This window comes from Catharus ustulatus, chromosome 13, assembly GCF_009819885.2.
Source record: "Catharus ustulatus isolate bCatUst1 chromosome 13, bCatUst1.pri.v2, whole genome shotgun sequence".
NCBI lineage: Eukaryota > Metazoa > Chordata > Aves > Passeriformes > Turdidae > Catharus > Catharus ustulatus.
In genome coordinates this window covers 19,524,648-19,542,459 of record NC_046233.1, presented here as the reverse complement: position 1 = coordinate 19,542,459, position 17,812 = coordinate 19,524,648, and the positions used below count along the sequence as shown (strand labels likewise).

The 17,812-nt window shown below is 47.2% G+C and overlaps 2 protein-coding genes across 6 annotated transcripts in view; one reads left to right on the top strand and one right to left on the bottom strand.

Annotated features, from left to right (window-relative positions):
* RAF1 (Raf-1 proto-oncogene, serine/threonine kinase) overlaps window positions 1-8,971 on the top strand; it is a 63,911-nt gene extending 54,940 nt beyond the window's left edge. For all 5 annotated transcript variants that reach the window (XM_033072000.1, XM_033071999.1, XM_033072001.1 and 2 more), the window contains 8 exons: window positions 145-262; window positions 1,631-1,715; window positions 2,555-2,731; window positions 3,511-3,557; window positions 4,911-5,029; window positions 6,186-6,317; window positions 6,899-7,033; window positions 7,903-8,971. In XM_033072000.1, coding sequence (XP_032927891.1) covers window positions 145-262; window positions 1,631-1,715; window positions 2,555-2,731; window positions 3,511-3,557; window positions 4,911-5,029; window positions 6,186-6,317; window positions 6,899-7,033; window positions 7,903-8,043 — 954 coding nt within the window. In that variant the 3' untranslated portion in view covers window positions 8,044-8,971. The remainder of the gene's footprint in view (window positions 1-144; window positions 263-1,630; window positions 1,716-2,554; window positions 2,732-3,510; window positions 3,558-4,910; window positions 5,030-6,185; window positions 6,318-6,898; window positions 7,034-7,902) is intronic.
* Window positions 8,972-8,973: 2 nt separating this feature from the next.
* MKRN2 (makorin ring finger protein 2) lies at window positions 8,974-17,738 on the bottom strand. The gene is made up of 8 exons (XM_033072002.2): window positions 17,657-17,738; window positions 16,999-17,127; window positions 16,203-16,351; window positions 15,278-15,582; window positions 14,307-14,521; window positions 13,299-13,409; window positions 12,691-12,835; window positions 8,974-12,217 (listed from the first exon to the last, which is right to left on the bottom strand). Exons 1-8 carry the CDS (start codon window positions 17,680-17,682, stop codon window positions 12,074-12,076), a joined length of 1,224 nt encoding a protein of 407 aa, XP_032927893.1. The 5' UTR covers window positions 17,683-17,738; the 3' UTR covers window positions 8,974-12,073.
* Between the last annotated feature and the right edge of the window lie 74 nt (window positions 17,739-17,812).

The window sequence follows — 17,812 nt, the reverse complement described above, 5'->3', positions numbered from 1 at the left end:
AGAAAAACAAAAATCCAAACTGCAGGGCAAAACCCTCAAGGTTTTCAGGTCATCTTGAACTTGTGTGAAGGGAGTTACTTAATTTTTTTTTGCGTGTATAATACAAGTGATTAAAAACTAAATCCCTGTGAATTGTTCTTCCAGAGGCCTCGTGGACAGAGAGACTCCAGTTATTACTGGGAGATAGAAGCCAGTGAAGTGATGCTCTCCACCAGGATAGGCTCAGGCTCTTTTGGGACAGTTTACAAGGGCAAGTGGCACGGTGAGTCCTCCTCTGGGGGGACAGCAACCCAGGGAAGGTGGATTTTGTAGTGCTGGGTGCTCATCCTCCAGCAAAGGCACAGGGAAAATGGATTTAGGGGTGCTGGGTGCTCATTCTTCAGCAAAGGCACAGAGAAAATGGGTTTTGTGGTGCTGGGTGCTCATCTGCCTCCAAAGAAAAAATGGATTTAGGGGTGCTGGGGTGCTCATCTGACTCCAAAGGCACAGGGAAGTGGATTTAGGGGTGCTGGGTGCTCATCCTCCACCAAAGGCACCAGGCATAAACAGGAACTGCTTGGTAAGAGCAGCACTGGAATTAAAGCAAAGCACAGACGCCAAAACTTCAATCTCACAACTGCATCTCCATTTTCACTCCACTGATCTTGTCATTCCCATGTTCCACATCAGGGTTTATTTTCTATTAGCTGGGAAATTCCACAGCCTCCTGTTAAGTTATATTTGCCTTCTACTTTTGTGGTTTAATTAGCATGCTTCATTTCAAGGTGGGATGGAAAGGAAATCAGCATAAATTGTGGAGTTTCTTCAATGAAAACCTGCCTATTGTGAAAGTTTGATTTGTGAAAGTTTGATCTGTAGGTAGTGGGAATATTTTGAAAATGGGCACCCTGCAGAGCTGTGGAATTTGTTTCCAAATTCATGGCTTGTGATTTTGAAAGGAAACACAGAAATCCCTCCAGGCAGTATTGTATATAAACAGCAGTATTGTCAAGGAAAAAAAAGCTGACAAAACAAATCTGTAAACTTACCTGCTGCCCTCTAGTTTTAATGAGTAAATACTTGCATGTCTCAAAGCACAAATGCTGTCAGCAGCAAGGGAAGCACTATTGTTGCACTAAAAGTGAAAAACTGATTTTCATTATGGGACTGAAATGGGACACAGAAATCAAGAGGTTAAATAAATTCAGTAAGACTGAACATTCACACCTCTTCAAGTGTCAAGAATTAAATAATTCAAGAAATTCTACATGATGGAGAGAATGTTGGGGTTTCTAATGTGCTCAAATGAAGTTTATACATATAAGTACTTCAGTATTTAAATTTGATAATAAAACCACAAAGGTGTGTGTGTCCATATGTCCTCCAGAAAGCATTCCAGCCAAACATAACCATTAAAAATAGAAGGGAGGTGTGTGAATAATTAATTAATGACTTTTTCCATTAGACTGAAATTCAGCTGAATTAATTGCTTGATACCACAGAAATTTGTCTGCAGGGCAATCTTGACCTTTGTACAAATTAGTAGAGGTGTGCTATGCACAAATGGAGAATTTTAATTACATATTAATGTTATTTTGAAGAGGAAGGGGAAGCTGCATTTTCAGTTACTTCTGTGCTAATTTATTTCCAGGGGATGTAGCAGTGAAGATCCTAAAGGTTGTAGACCCCACCCCAGAACAGTTTCAGGCTTTCAGGAATGAAGTGGCTGTCCTGAGGTGAGTTGGTATTTCACTACTGAATTCTGATATTCCAGGTACTGCATTTGACTCCCAGCCCTCCTTTGGAGCCTTCTGGCCCAAGAATACTGTGTATGATAGGCACAAAAAGCAGATTTCCAGGGAAGAATAAAAACCACAGCCATAGTTCAGAGTATTTTTGTGATCTCTTAGCAGTCTTCAGGCCACACTGGGCAGTGAAGGTGAGGATTAATAAATTCTGCCCTCATTCTCACCACCACTTGAACTGTTCCTCTTCAAATTGCAGCCGAATAACTTTTTTCCCCTTAAACATAACACTGATCAGTGTAACTGTTTTCTGCTTTCAAATCCTGAGGCTTTTTAGTGTCTAATGAAGTTTCTGATGTTATTCTTGGAAAAGAACCAAGTAGATACAGAAAATCTATCTCCTCATCTGATAATTCCTTTAGGGTTTATAGTTACCCTTTGGTTTCCTCTTGGGATTCAGTCTTCTACCTAAAGCTGGCACTTTCTCCCAGCTTTCAGTGTGATTTCTGTCATTCCATTATCTTCTAATAACACTTGCAAGTGTGACTGTTGCTTACTGATGTCAAACCATTTGAATTTTCAGACATCCTTTTCTTAAATGTTGATTTTTTAAAAAATAATTAAAAGGAGGTATTGTAACTAAAAAGCAAAAAATCAGCTGAAAAAAACCTGACAACTGTGGTATATTTTAATTATTTGCAAGCCCAGACTTCACTCACACATTGACCTAGGATTGCAGAGATGAATCATTCAGCCAGGGGTGCATTTGGAGAAGCCTTTGGAAGCATTTTTGGTGCAGCTGCTGATTTCTCTCGGTGCTTCTCTGTTAGGAAGACCCGGCACGTGAACATCCTGCTCTTCATGGGCTACATGACCAAGGACAACCTGGCCATTGTCACGCAGTGGTGTGAGGGCAGCAGCCTCTACAAACATCTGCATGTGCAGGAGACCAAGTTCCAGATGTTCCAGCTGATCGACATCGCCCGCCAGACGGCGCAGGGCATGGAGTGAGTGGGGCTCCCTTCCCTGCAGTGGGGCACCAAGGAGAGCTTCTTCCCTCTGCACTGCTGGGTGTAGCTGTGCTTTGGTTGAGATTTTTCCCATGGATTCTTGCCTGAGCTCATGTCTTCTATCACTTACATTTGCTCTACTTTACCTGTTCTTACAGCTTGCAGTCTTGCTGCAGTGCAGCAGATGAAATCCTGCTCTAAGTACGGAAGGAAGGGGCTTTGCCTCCGGGGTTACTGTAACACTGCAGTGCTTGGCACACACTGACTTGACACCCTGTGAGATGAGGGCTGGCTGCTCTGTTCCACATGACTCTCCCAGATGGATTTGGAAGCATTTCCAGCTGTCTGAGCTGCTCCAGGCCCACCTCTCTGCTTTCAGCCCTTGTTCTGATGTTGGGAGCACAGAAGCAGCTGCTGATGCTGCCAGAGCTCCTTTGTTTTGTAGATCAGGGCCCAGGTTTCCAGTCAGACAGCAGAAAACTGGGCATGTTTAAATGAAGGGAGTTTGGAGCAGTCAGCTTCAGCACAGGATACAGATTTCATGGATAGGACAGTCCCAGTTCTCCAGGGTTAATGGAACTTGTGCCACTCCTTCCTGACATTTCTTTACTGTGCTGAGCACAGCTCCATGTCTTTGTTCCCAAAGTAGACTCATGGAAAGCCAGAGGTGTGTCAAGGGGTGGGGTGTGTAATAAACTGAATAAACTGTCTGTGGGGAATGAAAATGCTCTTTGTGAGCAGCCCTGCTAATGGCTCTTCTGCTTTTCCCTTCACAGCTATTTACACGCAAAGAACATCATCCACAGAGACATGAAATCCAATAGTATCCTTCTGAATCTTCCCTTTGCAGGGAGGGAGTGATTTATTGATTTATTGTTTATGTGGAGCTTTCTGTGGGGGCTGCAATAGCTATTTGAAATAGATTTCTATGTATAAATAGCAGTGGGCAGTCCCTGTTGATGAGCTAGAAAGGACTGCCCCAGCACATCTGTGCTTGTTTAGCATACTTGGGATAAAGATGTGCAACAGTTGTACTCTAGAAGTCTCTCTTCTCTTACTTAAATGGGCTTTATTCAATCCTCTGGTACCCAAATGCTGCTCTCCTCCTGGCTGGGAGGTGTATGTGCCTGTTCATCTGTGTTCACACATGGGTTTGTTTCTGTTTCTTGTGTATTTTTAATATATTTAGAAGCCCTCACATGACTGGCAGAAACGAAGCCAAAAATCTTACTCAAGAAAAGGCAGCCTTTTACCATTGTATTTTGTGCAAAAATATCTGTTTAGTAACATGTGGAGTGAAAATGTTGTGAGCTGATGGCTTCCACCTTTGAAATGCCTGCTTTTGGAATTACCAGAACATCCATGGAGCTGCCAGCAGGAACTGGGGCTTCCTTCATCCAGTGTAAGCAGGATGTTTTGGCAAATGGCATTGTGAGAAAAATCTGCCAAGTTCAGTAGTGCCAGAATTTCAGTGGATTCCATTTTCAGTTAAACTCAAAACCCCCAGTTATTTTACTGTATAGGCCAGAAATTTGTGATTCCTAGTAATGATGATCATTTTTGTGAAATAAATTAGCTCTGCTCCTAACATGGAAATGAGGAGTCAGTCATGTTTGTATTTCTGAATTTAAAACATTCCCAAGTGAAATCATTAAATGGCATCTTCTTAAAATAACTCCAGCAGTGAAAATGCTGGTATCAATAACAGACCCATGAAGGAGATAATTACAAATAGTGTGGGTATATTTTGGGTTAAAATCAGTTCAAACTCAGGAGATCTGCCAGAGAACTTTATGGAAATAGATTTTATTTTGATACTTATTTCTCCTTGTAATTGTTTTTTTTTTTTTTTTTTTTTTACTTTTCTTTCCTGAGTTGTGAGATCTCTGTGCTGTTTCCCTTTCTCAGCACCAGTTATTTAAGCAGCCATGGATGGTAATGAACTGTTGATTTCTGTCCTAGCTCACCATAAACATAAATCTACAAATAATGCTGGAACATCTGCTCTGGTTTAGTGTTAAATGTTAGTTTAAGCATGGCTGCTATAAAATCCTTTTCCTTTGTTTCACATAGAGCTCACAGCAGCTTTAAATAAAACAAGCAGCACTTGCTAGTCAGGTCAGAAAATACAGAACTGTTGACTCAATTATTTGCAGTTTCTTTAACAAAAATACAGATATATTTCTTCATGAGGGCCTCACAGTGAAAATAGGAGACTTTGGTCTGGCAACTGTAAAATCCAGGTGGAGTGGATCCCAGCAGGTGGAACAGCCCACGGGCTCAATCCTGTGGATGGTGAGCAAAACATTCCCTGCTTTGAAATCTTCTCCTGCATCTGTCCCTTGAACATGCAACTCTGTAAGTCCTGTGTAGATTTTTATTCCAGCTGTTGGACAAGTCAGAATGGAAGTGCTGGAGAGATTAATTGTGCAAAGTAGGCACCAGGCATGCTCCATTTAGGGTTGCCAGTATATATATGGAAATGGGTATTAAAAATAATCAGGATGCTTGGCTAAGACTGTTTTGTGCTCTGTAAAATACACACATCACCTGAAACAAAGTTCCAGAAGCAGAAATGTTATTTTCTTCTAAAAAACTTTAAAATTTGGCTTTTTGTACAAACTTTTTATAAATGGATTTAAAATTAATTTACTCATGAAACAGACCTTGGAAAAAAAAAAAGCCCTGCATATTGGCTCATTGCAAAAAAAAAAAAAGTGTATTTATTTTACTCATTTATAGCCCAGCTTTGCTGAGCTGTCATAGAGGGGAGGTTGTTTCTGTTTCCTTGGAATTTCCTGTGATCCCTTACTGTGGTTTTTGTGCTGTTGTACTTTAGTGCTTTGCTCAATAATTCCGAGGGAATTCTTTAGGAGGGAAAAAAAAATCTTAGCCAATGGGAAAGTCCTTTTGCTGGTTCACACCTTGTTTTGTTCAATCATCTGACATTGCTTATTTTAGGAAACTTCATAATTTTGCAAACATGTTAAAATGTTCCTGCATTTCTTCCCTGATCTTCAATATGTGCTGTTTTGTGTTTGGATTTCCCATTTCCTGACCATGTTTTGGTACCAATTTACATGAGATCAGAATTTTGTATTTTTCCCCTCTAACCTTGATACCAGTTTAAGAACTGATGGTGAAACTCAGGCTCAGTTCTGTGTAAGGTGTAACAGGAGTCAGTAAACATTGCAAATCCAAATAATATTTTTTTTCTAGTGGCAAAATACTTGTTCAGCTGAAGTGTTGATATTTTTGTGTGCTCTGAACTGCATTGATATTTTTAATAAGATGTGGAGTAGCTCTGCCTGACCTTCTCCAGAGCCTTAGATAAACTCATCAAAGATTTGCTCACTCATTTGTAGCTGAGCTCGCTGTCTCTGCTTCCCACTTTCCCTCCTGTTGTGCTTTCTGGTTTTGTTCATAATTTGGTTTTTTTACCCCCTGCCAGGCCCCTGAAGTGATCCGGATGCAGGACAGCAACCCCTTCAGCTTCCAGTCAGATGTCTACTCCTATGGAATAGTGTTATATGAGCTGATGACAGGAGAGCTGCCCTACTCCCACATAAACAACAGAGATCAGGTGAGGAGCCCTCTGGGAGCACTCCTGTTTATTTCTGGCCATGGCACGTCCCCTTGGCCTTGAGAAATGCAGGACAAATACAAATGCAAACCAGCTGAGGTGGTGTTGACAAGCTGCTTTGTTTCAGCTGTACATGTGTAACTGAATGTTCACCTCAGTATTGACAGTGCAGCTACTCAAAGGAAAAAAAAATCCTCATTTATAGACATTTGAAGTGCCCTGTTAATTTATTTCCAGGTTACAGCTTTTGCTGTAAAATACTGCTGTAAAAATTCTGCTGTAAAATATTGGTTTGTACACTTGCAGTTACGGGAAGTTCCCATTTTGGTGTTAAATATACAGCTGCTGCATCAGGAAGATTTGATTTGGTGCTTTTTCCTAAGGGGAAAAATCCCAGTAACTGTTGTCCAAGCTTTGAGTATTTGTTTAGCTTTTACCAGGCTGTACTGTTCCTGTTAGCCAGCCAAACCTGCAGGGCTGTGTTGGTGCCCCTAGGACTGGGCTCCCTCACCTCGGGGGCACTAAAGCTGCCCACAGTGAGGCCCCTGGTGTGAGCTGCTTTTTGTGCTCTTGTTCTGCAGATCATTTTCATGGTTGGCCGGGGCTATGCTTCCCCAGACCTCAGCAAGCTGTACAAGAACTGCCCCAAAGCCATGAAGAGGCTCGTAGCAGATTGCTTGAAGAAAGTTAGGGAAGAACGACCTCTGTTCCCACAGGTGAGTGGGATGTCCTGCACAGGTTTTACAGAGCCATTAGCACACACAAGAGCCTGCTCAGATAGAAATTTTGATTAATAGGAAGTGCAGCCTGTGTCCTGTTTTTGTCTTTATTCATAGTGCAGTTTGTGTTTTGGTTGGACTCACGGTTTCTGTAAAGTCCATGAAGCACAACCTGCAGCATGTGCAGGCTGAGGCTTTCAACACCTGACCTGTCTAGGGATGAGCCAAACCCCACCCTCACACAATAGAAATGAAATCTCTCTGGATATCCATTTTATTTTAGAGTAGGGTTGAGGGAATGAGAGGCCACTCCTCCTTTCCTTCCCCACAGCTCTGAACAAGCACACAAAACCCACTGGGGGATGTAAATTCATGTGGCAATTTTTGGTAAGGGATGCTTTATCTTTTCCTGTCGCTGTGAGGATGGGAAGGTACTTTCTTATACTCATTAATTAGGAGTAATTCATTAATTAAACATCAGCAATTCTGGAAAAATAACTTCTTGCTGTTGCAATCAGGCATTGTTTAGAAAGTTCTTTTTAAATGTCGGGCACAAGATGCAGTTCCTTCCCCGTTACTCTCCTGGAGGATGGTTTAGATGCTCCTTAATTATCATAATGTCTGTGAACTGATGAAAAACACCCTCTCGGCCTCTGAAACTCCCCGAGGCCCTCACAGCACTGCCAGTGATGGGTGGAGTTGGATTCCTCCAGCTCTGTTTTCAGTGCCCCACGGAGCATTAAAATCAAACTTAGAGCCGTAATTGAATTGGGTAAGAATTGAACAAATGAATGAATGAACGTTTAAATGGAAGCAGAGGGAGCTGCTGGTCCCACAAGGCTCTCTAAGCTGCTGTTTCCCCCCAGATCCTGTCGTCCATTGAGCTCTTGCAGCACTCTCTACCCAAAATCAACCGCAGCGCCTCGGAGCCGTCCCTGCACCGCGCCGCCCACACCGAGGACATCAACTCGTGCACGCTGACCTCCACCAGGCTGCCCGTGTTCTGAGCTGTGTTGTCACTGCTCCTGGGCCCTGCTCCTGGCTGGAGCAGCAGCAGGAACACCAGCTGTGCTTCCCATGCCTCGGTGTCAGGCTCCTCCAGCAGGATCCTGCGTGTCCCACTTGTACAAAGAAGCTGCTCCGGATTCGTGCAGTTCTCAGCCTGCAGGGACACGGCTCCTCATTGCCTTTGCTACCATCTCTTGTTCTGGGAGAGGTAACAGACTACAAATCAAGAGATCTATTACTATTTTTTTAATAGATGCACTTGAGCCTTATTTTCCCCTTCCCAGAAGCGATGGCTGTTTCTTTGGCAGTGGCTCTGGCTGGGTTTGCTGTGTGCTCACTGAGGTGGCTCTGAGGACAGGTGATGTTCTGGTGCTCTGACTGCCCCATGCCAAGTGCCACCTCACCCTGGGGAGTTGTGCCTGGAGTGGGAAGAGGAAATAACTCTGGAAATCAGCTCCTGCCTAAGAGCTTCACCAAGCCAATGAAATAAGTTCAAATGCTAATTCAACACAAAATAGTTTTGCAATAGTTTTGCACATAGAAGAAAAAACTCTTGCAAAAGGATGGAATCTGTTGTGAATTGTCCTGCTCAGAGAAGGACGTGAGCCAGTCCTGCTTTGGTCATCTTGAGAAGCCTCCCAGCTGCCTTTGGTACTATGGACCTGTTCCTGGAGCCCAGGCAGGGTGAGTGAGGAATGCTGGGCTGGGGGCTGGAAAAGGCTGAGGGCTGCTCCCACCTCCTGCAGAGGCTGCATCCCAGCGGAAGCTGTCACCCAAGAGATGCACTAGCAAGAGGAAACTGAGCATATACAGTTTTTCTTGTTGATTTGGGTTTTAATTTTGTTTTTATTGCTCCTGAGAAAATGCATTTATTGTAAGCCAAGGTTCCTCTGATTATCTTATTTTAATAAAATAAATTAAATTTTAGGTTTAAGCTTCAATGTCATCATTTTAATGTAGTTATCCACAGTTCTGAGTAGGACATCTGCATTTGGAAAACTCAAGGAATGACATTCTGAATATTTTTTTTAAAGTAACAGATAAATAGTAGCTGTGCAAGTAAAAACACACTTGATAAAACAACCTCTACATTTCCAATCACACAACAAGACAATTTTTCTGTATTGAAATGATCTTCCAGCAGCTGCTTTGGACATGCACCCTGATGTGCTCTCAGGCTCTTTCCCTGCACCACTTCTGCTCTCTTCTCTTGTTTATTGAGGTGCAAGTGAGTTTTTGGTGTTGGCTGAATTCCATGGAGGACAGGAATAGGTGGATGAATCTAAAAATGTGTTTGTTTGTTTTTTTTTTTCAAATAGCAGGTGGTGAAATGTGGTTTTTAGGGCATGACTGGAAGCCCAGTTTGGGATTTTGCTTTTCTGTGGGTGCACAGGTACTGAGGGTCAGAGAGTGGGTACAGGGGCTGGCTTTGCCCTCTACCCTCCACCCCAAAGCTGCTGGGCACAGCTGCTGCCTTGGCTGGAAATTTTGGCAGTCCCTGTGTCCAGCTCTCTCTGGAATGCCCAAACAGCCACTGCAGCTTCTCCTCTGCAGCAGCAAAACCCCACAAAGCTCCTGGGGAAGGAAGGGAGAGCCAGACACAGAAATCACCTCCAGTTTGTCCTCAGAATATTCTATAACACAACAAGGGTAGAATATTAATCCCTGGATGATAACTGAGAATGCCCATAAGCTTTGCTTCCAAATAGTAAATTGAGACTTGAAGGAGACTGCTCCATATAGTTTTGCATGGTTTTTAATAATATTGGTATTTGGACTGCAATTCTCTAAACATTCTTTATCTCTTAATTTTTAATTCATTATAATAAGATTAAAACATGAAGGAAATAAACCCCAGAAGAGGTAAGCTGTTTTTGCTTTAACTGATTTCCCAAAAGAAATCATTAATTTTTAATTGATTTTTTTAACCAGATAATGTGTTTCTTGAGAAAATGAAGTATTTTTGATAAGTAGGTTTATTTTAACCAGCACTTGATGTCCAATTAAATGAAACGTGCTGAGTGTAGAACTTAGCAACTCAGACACTGTAAATCCTTGGGTAGCTTTGAGAAACAAATTATCTTTTTAGTTTCTACTACTCAGTCTACTCCCCATGGCTTCCTGGGGCAAAGTCAATCAGGAGTGTCTTGTCTAAGGTAAAGAACATCCTCTCTATTGATTCTTTTTTTTTTTGGTGTGTGTGTATTCCTGACAATATTATTTTCTGGAAAGAAAAAATTGTATGTTCAGGAGCAGATGGGAATGAGCTTCAGTGGGAGGCTGAGGGCTGGAGAAGTATTCTGGGGTATTTGGGTGCCCTTGAAACATTCAGCTTAGTGTTGACATCCTCATAGGGATAATTTACCTTCTCCTTTGTAATTAGTGCTGACCAACTGCACTGATTGCACTTAAGACCTTTGCTGGGCCAGCCTGACCAAGAAACTGGGAATTGTTGCTTGTTACAGACACTGCCAAGGCCAGCCCCGACTGTGCAGTGAGCACTGCTGAAATCAACTTGAGCGGGGAATAATAATGGGAAAGTTATTTCCAGGTGAGAACAGAGGGCACAGCTGGCAGGGGCAGAGGGGAGGAGCTCCTGAGCCAGAAATGCCAACAGCAGCTGGATGGATAATCCTGGACTCACTGCTCTGGTGCCAGCTGAAGATGTTTGAATCCCAGATGAAGGCTTGTGCTGCTCCCTCCCAGCAGCCACCCAATCCTGGTGTCACCAGCAAGGGATGGCCCTGTTTGCCCACCTGGCAGCAGCTTCCTGCCCAGGGCTCTCTGAGCACATTTTGCTTCATGATTTTCCACCCCTGGTGGATCAGGACTGTGACCATCACTGCTTCATGGGTTGTGATTACAAACCTTTCTGCTCTCAGCCTTTTTTTCTTACACATTTTAAATTATTATTTTTATGCTTTTTTATTGCTATAGATAATAACCAAACCAGTTCCACACCTACCTTCCATTGCAACCCAGCTGTTCTAAAACAAACCCATCTGAATCTGTATTTACAAACACTGCTCAGTGTCACTTTGCTTTACAAGGACCTGAGTCAGTGACAGCTCATGCTCAGTTGTGTCCACCCTGTTACTCAGCAGCCACTTGGTTTAACTGCAAAGTTAATACAAATGACTTGGCAGAATTAACTTCTGGTACCAGATTTCACAATCAAACTGCCTTTGCCACACCAACCAAAATCCCATTTTTAACAAAGCCAGAATGCAGGAACTCAGTAATTCTGTTAATGCAGCAGAGATGTGCATTAATCCCTCAGGCCTCCTGAGCCTTCAGCACTGCTGGGGAAAAGGGGAATGGAGGCACTGAGCTGCTGCAGAGCTGCTCCTGGTGAGTGAGAACACCCCTCACTCTGCTGCTGCAGCTCCCAAGCTCCAGTTTGTGCAGTGAGTCCAGAATCAGTGCAGCATTTGCTTTCCAGCAGGAGCCCCTGCTGGCTGAGCATTTGAATTAGTGTAGGACAGGGCTGGGAACTGGACTGGCAGCACCTGGAGAGCCAGGCCCTGCCCAGCCCTGTACCCACACACCCAGAGAAGCCACCAAACTCTCCTCTGAACTCCAGGTACTATCTGAGGTATAATCTACCAGCTCCTTTTTAAGGAGAAAAAAGGGGAAAACCCTACACTGACCATTAATCCCTGTGGGTTTTGTAGTTATACATTTAGCTGATTTAGTGGAGAAAAAAACCCAAAAGCACCCACACTCTATTTAGCAACAGTTTTTGCCAGCTTAAGCTTTCACTGGACCTGTATTTACACTACCATTCAGCTCACAAGACAGCATATGTTAGGCCAGAGAGGGAGAAAACCCTTCTGGGATTAAGGGATTTTTTTTCCATGCAGCCAACTTACTTTTTTTTAAAATATATTTTAGTCTTTTTTTGTTGTTGTTGCCATATAAAAACTGTCTGAAAACTTTAGCAGGACTGCACAAGTAACCACCAGGCTACGTATCGTTCTACCTGTGCTGGAGAGAGTAAAAGCATGGCTAATAAATAGCTGGGTGTGCTCAGGGGGCAGCAGGGGGATCCTCCTCAGCCCCAGACAGGTGCATGAACAGCTCCCCCAGCTCCGTGACCTCGCTGTCGGCGCTGGGCACGCTCCGGCTCTCCCTGTCCTCGATAAAGTCCCACAGGCGCACGGAATTGAAGAACTGCAACAGACAAAAAACTGCCTGAGCACCACCAGCCAGCTCAGGGCAGGCATCTCCTCGCTAAAAACCAGTCACAAGTTGAGATCCCAAAGCTGGGTTTGAGCTCAGGGTGACAGCCAGGCTCTGGTGTCCCACAATAGGCAGTGAGGGGACACAGCTGGGACAGAGCCACCACACCACCACTTGCTGAGATTTTATCCTTTCCAGCTGCCCTTAGTGGCAGCACAGGAGAGCAGCTTTGAGTTCTGTGGGTGAAAACTTTAAGGGCAGAATGCCTGTGAGGAAAGGTTAGACTGGTTGAAAAAACAAAGCAATGATACTTTGTAGTGAAATGAGAGGTGCCTTCTGTCCCCAAGAACAAACTGCCCAAGGAACATAAAGTGCTTTTTGCACTTGTCCTGCATGGCAGGAACCATTCCCAGCAGCACGAGGCCCCTGCCAGGAGGTTTGGGTGACAGCAAGACACTCCTTACCCGCACAGTGCCCTCGGAGCTCAGCTGCTTCCTGGGCTTCTCAGGCTCAGCTCGGGTCCCATCGGGGTAAGCGTGGAGGTAAAGACACTTGGCTCCAAAGGGACACGTTCCTTTCCCTTGCTCAAAGTACTTGCAGGGCTTTTTCCTGAGTTAATTACAAGAGAAAGGGGTATTGCCTTCAGGCTGGAAGGGAAGGAGATGCAGTTCAGTCCCCATAGCCTCAGTGATGCTCTGGTAACACAGCCAGAGCTCTGGCCTCCCATTCCCAAGCTGAGAGCAGTGGAACTGTTCCATTTGCCTTCCCTGTCTGCTCTCCTCAGTCACCAACAACCTTTCAGGCAATTAATGGCTCAGGGATCCACAGAAGCCACACAAAACCAGTTTTGGCAAGTGAGCTAGAATAGCTTCAACATTTCTGAGCATGGGGAGGCTAAATTTCTGAACTACAATTATCCAGCCACAGAGTGAAGCAGAAGTGTGACCAGAGAGGAGGGGCTCTCTGCAGAGTGGTCTGTAATTACATTAAGTTTAAAAACAGAGGCTCAGCAATTGACTGAGTCTTAGAGCAGCTAAACAACGTGAGGAGTGTGGGTGGTTGCTGAACTTACCCCACTCCCTGCTTAAATGCTTCAATTAGCTCATTTTTCTTCTCCTGCTCTTCCACCCAGTACACGCTGGGGATAACAAACTCGGAGATCACCCGGCACTCGGGGCAGGACCTGCAGGAACAAGGCAAAACACAGAATGCTCTGGTACCTCCCCAGACTGAAACCCAGCACAAATCTGCCACAGGCAGTGAGGATCCCTCCCAAGGGAAAGGGGATCTTAGTCACCTCCTCCCATGTTAGCACAGCACTTTGTGTGCATTTGTTGGGAGTTCCAGTAGGACTATTGTCCAATTCTGGGCACCCAGGGCTTGTGTTTGTTTCTGGACTTCAGCAAAAGCAGCAGGGATCTCCTCAATGTACAGAAACAAACTGTGTTCTGTGAGTGCAGCAGGAAACCAAAACCACAAATTAAGGTGTCTCAGCCTTTTGAAACGCAAGGAGTTGATGGTCACTTCAATGAAATTTGGAGTAAAAGTTATTTCCCACCTTCAGCATGTTCATAACTTGGGAGATGTTCAAAGAAGAAAACTTCCCTAATTGGATGTTTTAAATACTCTCATATGAGAGGGGAATGTTTGGAACACATTTTTTTGCAGAGCTAGAAGGTAAAGGCATTTACTGAGACAGACAAAAGCATGGTTAGTGGGACATTTACCCTAAAAATCCCCTAATTAAGCACATACACAGGAAAAAATGGGAGTTCTTGGTTTTGCACACAGGTCAATGCCAAGGGGCAGACCTGTGCAAGGTCCCAGCTGTTCCAGAGTCAGCTCTGCCCACACAGTCAGAGAGGGCTGAGCTGCCACTGGCCAAACTTCTCATGCAGGGCTGTGGAATTAAGGGAACCAAAGGACACCCAGTGCATCCTGCTGCTTGTGCAGGCAGCTCTCCCAGCCAAGTCCTGGGCGTGGCCAGCACCTGGAGCAGGCTTTGCTGAGCTCTGTTCCCATCTGCAGCTCCAGACTCCCCTGTGAGCAGGCCCAGCCCCTCTCAGGTGCCAGCACTCACTTGATGATGGTGTTCTCGAACTGCTTGGCACACCTCCACTGGCGGATGCAGGACAGGCAGTACGTGTGGGTGCAGTTGGACAGGATCCCAAACCTCCTCTCTGAGGCTGAGGGCTTCTCATACACCACCTCCATGCAGATGCTGCAAACCTTGTCCTGGCTGGCCTGGATGGCAAAGGCCCTCTCCATATCGTGCTCAAACGTTGCCATGCACATCTGTCAGGGGAGAGAGTCACTGTGAGTACCAGCCTGTCAAAACAATTTCCCTCTGGGAAGGATCTACTGCAGGGAAAATGTGAACACTCACTGAGGGCATCATTCCTACCTGTCACTGTCAGAGTTTAAATTAAAGAACGTTAAATTCAACCATGTATTTCAGCCTTCAGTGCTCTCTCAGCTGTCAGAAATAAAGATGCCAGGGTGCTTCATTCACCCCTTTCTGCATCTCTGTCAGAGAACAGGGATTTAATTATTTGGTGCTTCAAACATCCCAACAAAACCCATCTCACTGTATACGTGCCACACTCAAGGTGTTCCTCTGATTATAATTAAGGCCACATTCACTCACCAGATGCTAGTTTTTTCCCAGTTAAGGAATTAGTGTCTTATTTCAGGTTTTCCTCCAGCACTTCTCATCCCAGCAGTGACAATCCACAACCCATTCCCACTCCCACCAGCACCGTAAGGTGAGCCGGTGACTCAGTCAGAGACCTCCCAAAGACATTCTCCTGGGAGACTTTCAGGGTGCTGTGGGAGAAGGCTGCAGGCCAGTCTCTGATGAGGATGAAATGGGAAAAACCACAAGCTGCTACCTGCAGCATCATTGCCAATTCAGCTCGAGGCTTGACCGTCAGAACCATGCTCTAGACAAGCAGCACATCAAGAGCAAGAGGCTTTTCTGCAAAGCCCATCTTCAGAGCAGGCAGCCCCAGCCACACCCTGAGCAGAGCAGCTCTCCCAGCCCCCCTTTACCATCTCATGGGACTTCCTCTGCTCCTGGTCGAAGGGGTGCAGCACCTGGAGGCCGCAGATCTCGCAGAGCTGCCCGTGCAGGTAGAGGCAGCGCTCCCCGAAGTGGCAGGTGCCTGCAGCTGCGTAGGGACACAGCTGCTCTGCAGCCCCAGGGCTGCCGCCAGCCCCTGGCTCCTCCAGCCCGCTGCAGATGGCCTCCAGGTATGAGTGGGGCTTGGCCTCCTCGCTGTCCCCAGGGTCACTGCAGCACACATCAGCCCCAGGGGCACTGGGCTGCTGCTTCTCCTCACTGGAGCTGCACAGATCTGGAGGGACAAGCACAGGGCACTGCTCTCAACCCCCACTGGCTCCTTGCTCTCTGAATTTCAAGTTTTCTTCCCAATGGAATCTCATCTCTGAGCCCTTTCTGCTCATGAATCATAGGGATTTTCCCAAGCTGCCTACTGAAAAGTTCAACTACAGCGTTTATTCAGGTGTTTTCTGGTCACAAATAGACTAAAAAAATCACAGAATCATTAAGGCTGGAAAAGACCTCCAGGATCATCAAGTTTCACCATTCCCCACTTTCTCACCCAGCCCAGAGCACTGAGTGCCACATCCACCTGTCCTTTGGACACTTCCAGAGATGAGGACTCCCCGTGCCTGACCACCCTTTCCACGAAAACATTCTTCCTGATGTCCAGCCCTAAGCTCCCCAGGCTTGAGGGATCAAACAGTTCCTGTTGTCCAGGGAGCAGAGCCTGATGTTCCCCCACTCCATCCTCCTGTCAGGGTGGACAAAACACTTCCCTCTCATCCCTCAGGGAGCAGGATGGAAACAGCCACTCCACAGACAGGTGGCCTTGAAACACCAACAATCACAGGAGACACCACCTCCCTCCTCCCTCCCGCAGCCCCGGGGAGAGCAGAGCAGCCTCCCACTCACTTCTGTCCCGGAGCACCAGCGTCCTCTTCTCCCTCCTGCTGCGCGGGGCGGCGGGGCCGTGCTCGGGAGGCGCCCGGGGGCTGCCCGGGGCCGCGGGGGGCGGCGGGGCCGCGGCTCCGCCCGCCGCCGGGAGCCTCACGTGGTCATACCTGCGGCAGGAAAACCGGGATCAGGGCACCGGGACACCCAACCCGACAGCTGCTCCGGGCAAGGAAAGGATCCCAAACATCTGGCGAGACCAGGGAGACACCCCAGCAGGCTCCTCAGCCAGCAGGGAGCTCCTCCAGGAAGGATCCAGGGGCTGCACTGTGGCACATCCCTGATGGATACATGCTCAGTATTCCGTACAGCATTCCTCTGGGAGGTTTACCCTGGAGACTCCAGGGAAAGCTGTGGAACTGCTCAGCCTCCCCACCACCCCAGGGGGACACGAGGAGGGCACTTTGCTCCAAGCAGAGATGAAATTCCCCAAAACTGTGCCCCGGGATGAGCAGGAGCTCATCAGGAGCTGCATCAGGAGCTTCCAGCTTTCCACGAGCACCTGCTGCTCTGACTGCAAGAACTGGATGGAAAACACACGTGAAACCCAAAGCTCAATTTCTACAGAGCAAACCAACCCGTGAAACTGAGCCAGAGCAAAACTCCTCTACTGGAGGCGAAAGCTGCTTTTGTCTCTGGCAAAACTCGCATTTAATGAGTGATTGCATTCCCCGAGTGCTGTTTGTTCGTTCTGTGACTGCCCCGGGGTGAAGCTGACAGGACAGGAGCCCTCCCGGTGCCCAGGGAGCGGGGTTACCTGCAGCGGGAGCCGTAGGCACACTGCCCCTTTTGGTAGTACTTGCAGATGGTGGAGGATTTGCTGTTGGCCAAATCATGGGAGAACAGGCACTTGCTTCCCTCCCGACACACGCCCTGCAAGTAGTACCTGTGGAGAGGCGCGGGTCAGAGTCGGCACTGCCGGCAGCAGGAACGGCTTGGTTTGGTTTGTTTTCACAGAATCCCCGAGGCTGGAAAAGCCCTCCAAACCCATCGAGCCCAAGCTGTTCCCGATGCCCATGCTGCCCCCAGAGCAGAGCATTCCAGGGCCACTTCCAGGGATGGGGACCCCGAACCTCCCCGGGCAGCCCCTGCCATTATCTGAGCGCCCTTTCAGTGAACAAAACTCCCCCGAGGAGCCTTGGAGGAGCCTTTCCCCACTGATCCCCCTGTGTCCCGGGCACCCTGCGGGGTCGGGACCCCAGGCAGCCTGCGGGGGACAGCGCGGGGCCGGGGCCGGCGCAGGGGAGGGGACAAGGGTGGCTTGGGGGGCATCCACGACCTCCGGGTCGGCGCGGGCCGGCCCCGGTCGGAGCGTGGGAGCGTAAGAGCGGCGCGAGCGGGCTGTGCAGGCTGGGGCAGGGGCTGGAGGTGTGTGAGGGCTGCGAGGGCTCCGGGCCCGGCCGGGCCGCGCTCACCTGCACGTCACCTGCTTCGTGTTCATCGTGCCGCCGCACCGCCGGGCCCGGCCGGCTCCTCACGCCGCGCACGGAGGTTCCGCGGCGCGGAGGGCGTGGCCGCGGCCCCGCCCCGCGGGCGCGTTTCCGGCCGGCCGGTGTTCGCCGGCGCGCCGG

Excerpts from the sequence above, each read along its gene's own strand:
- MKRN2 (XM_033072002.2), bottom strand. The coding sequence starts at position 17,682 with ATGAACACGAAGCAGGTGACGTGCAG. Across the intron at positions 15,583-16,202 it reads GCTGGTGCTCCGGGACAGAA|ATCTGTGCAGCTCCAGTGAG; the intron begins GTGAGTGGGAGG and ends TTGTCCCTCCAG. Across the intron at positions 12,218-12,690 it reads GCTCCGAGGGCACTGTGCGG|TTCTTCAATTCCGTGCGCCT; the intron begins GTAAGGAGTGTC and ends TGTCTGTTGCAG.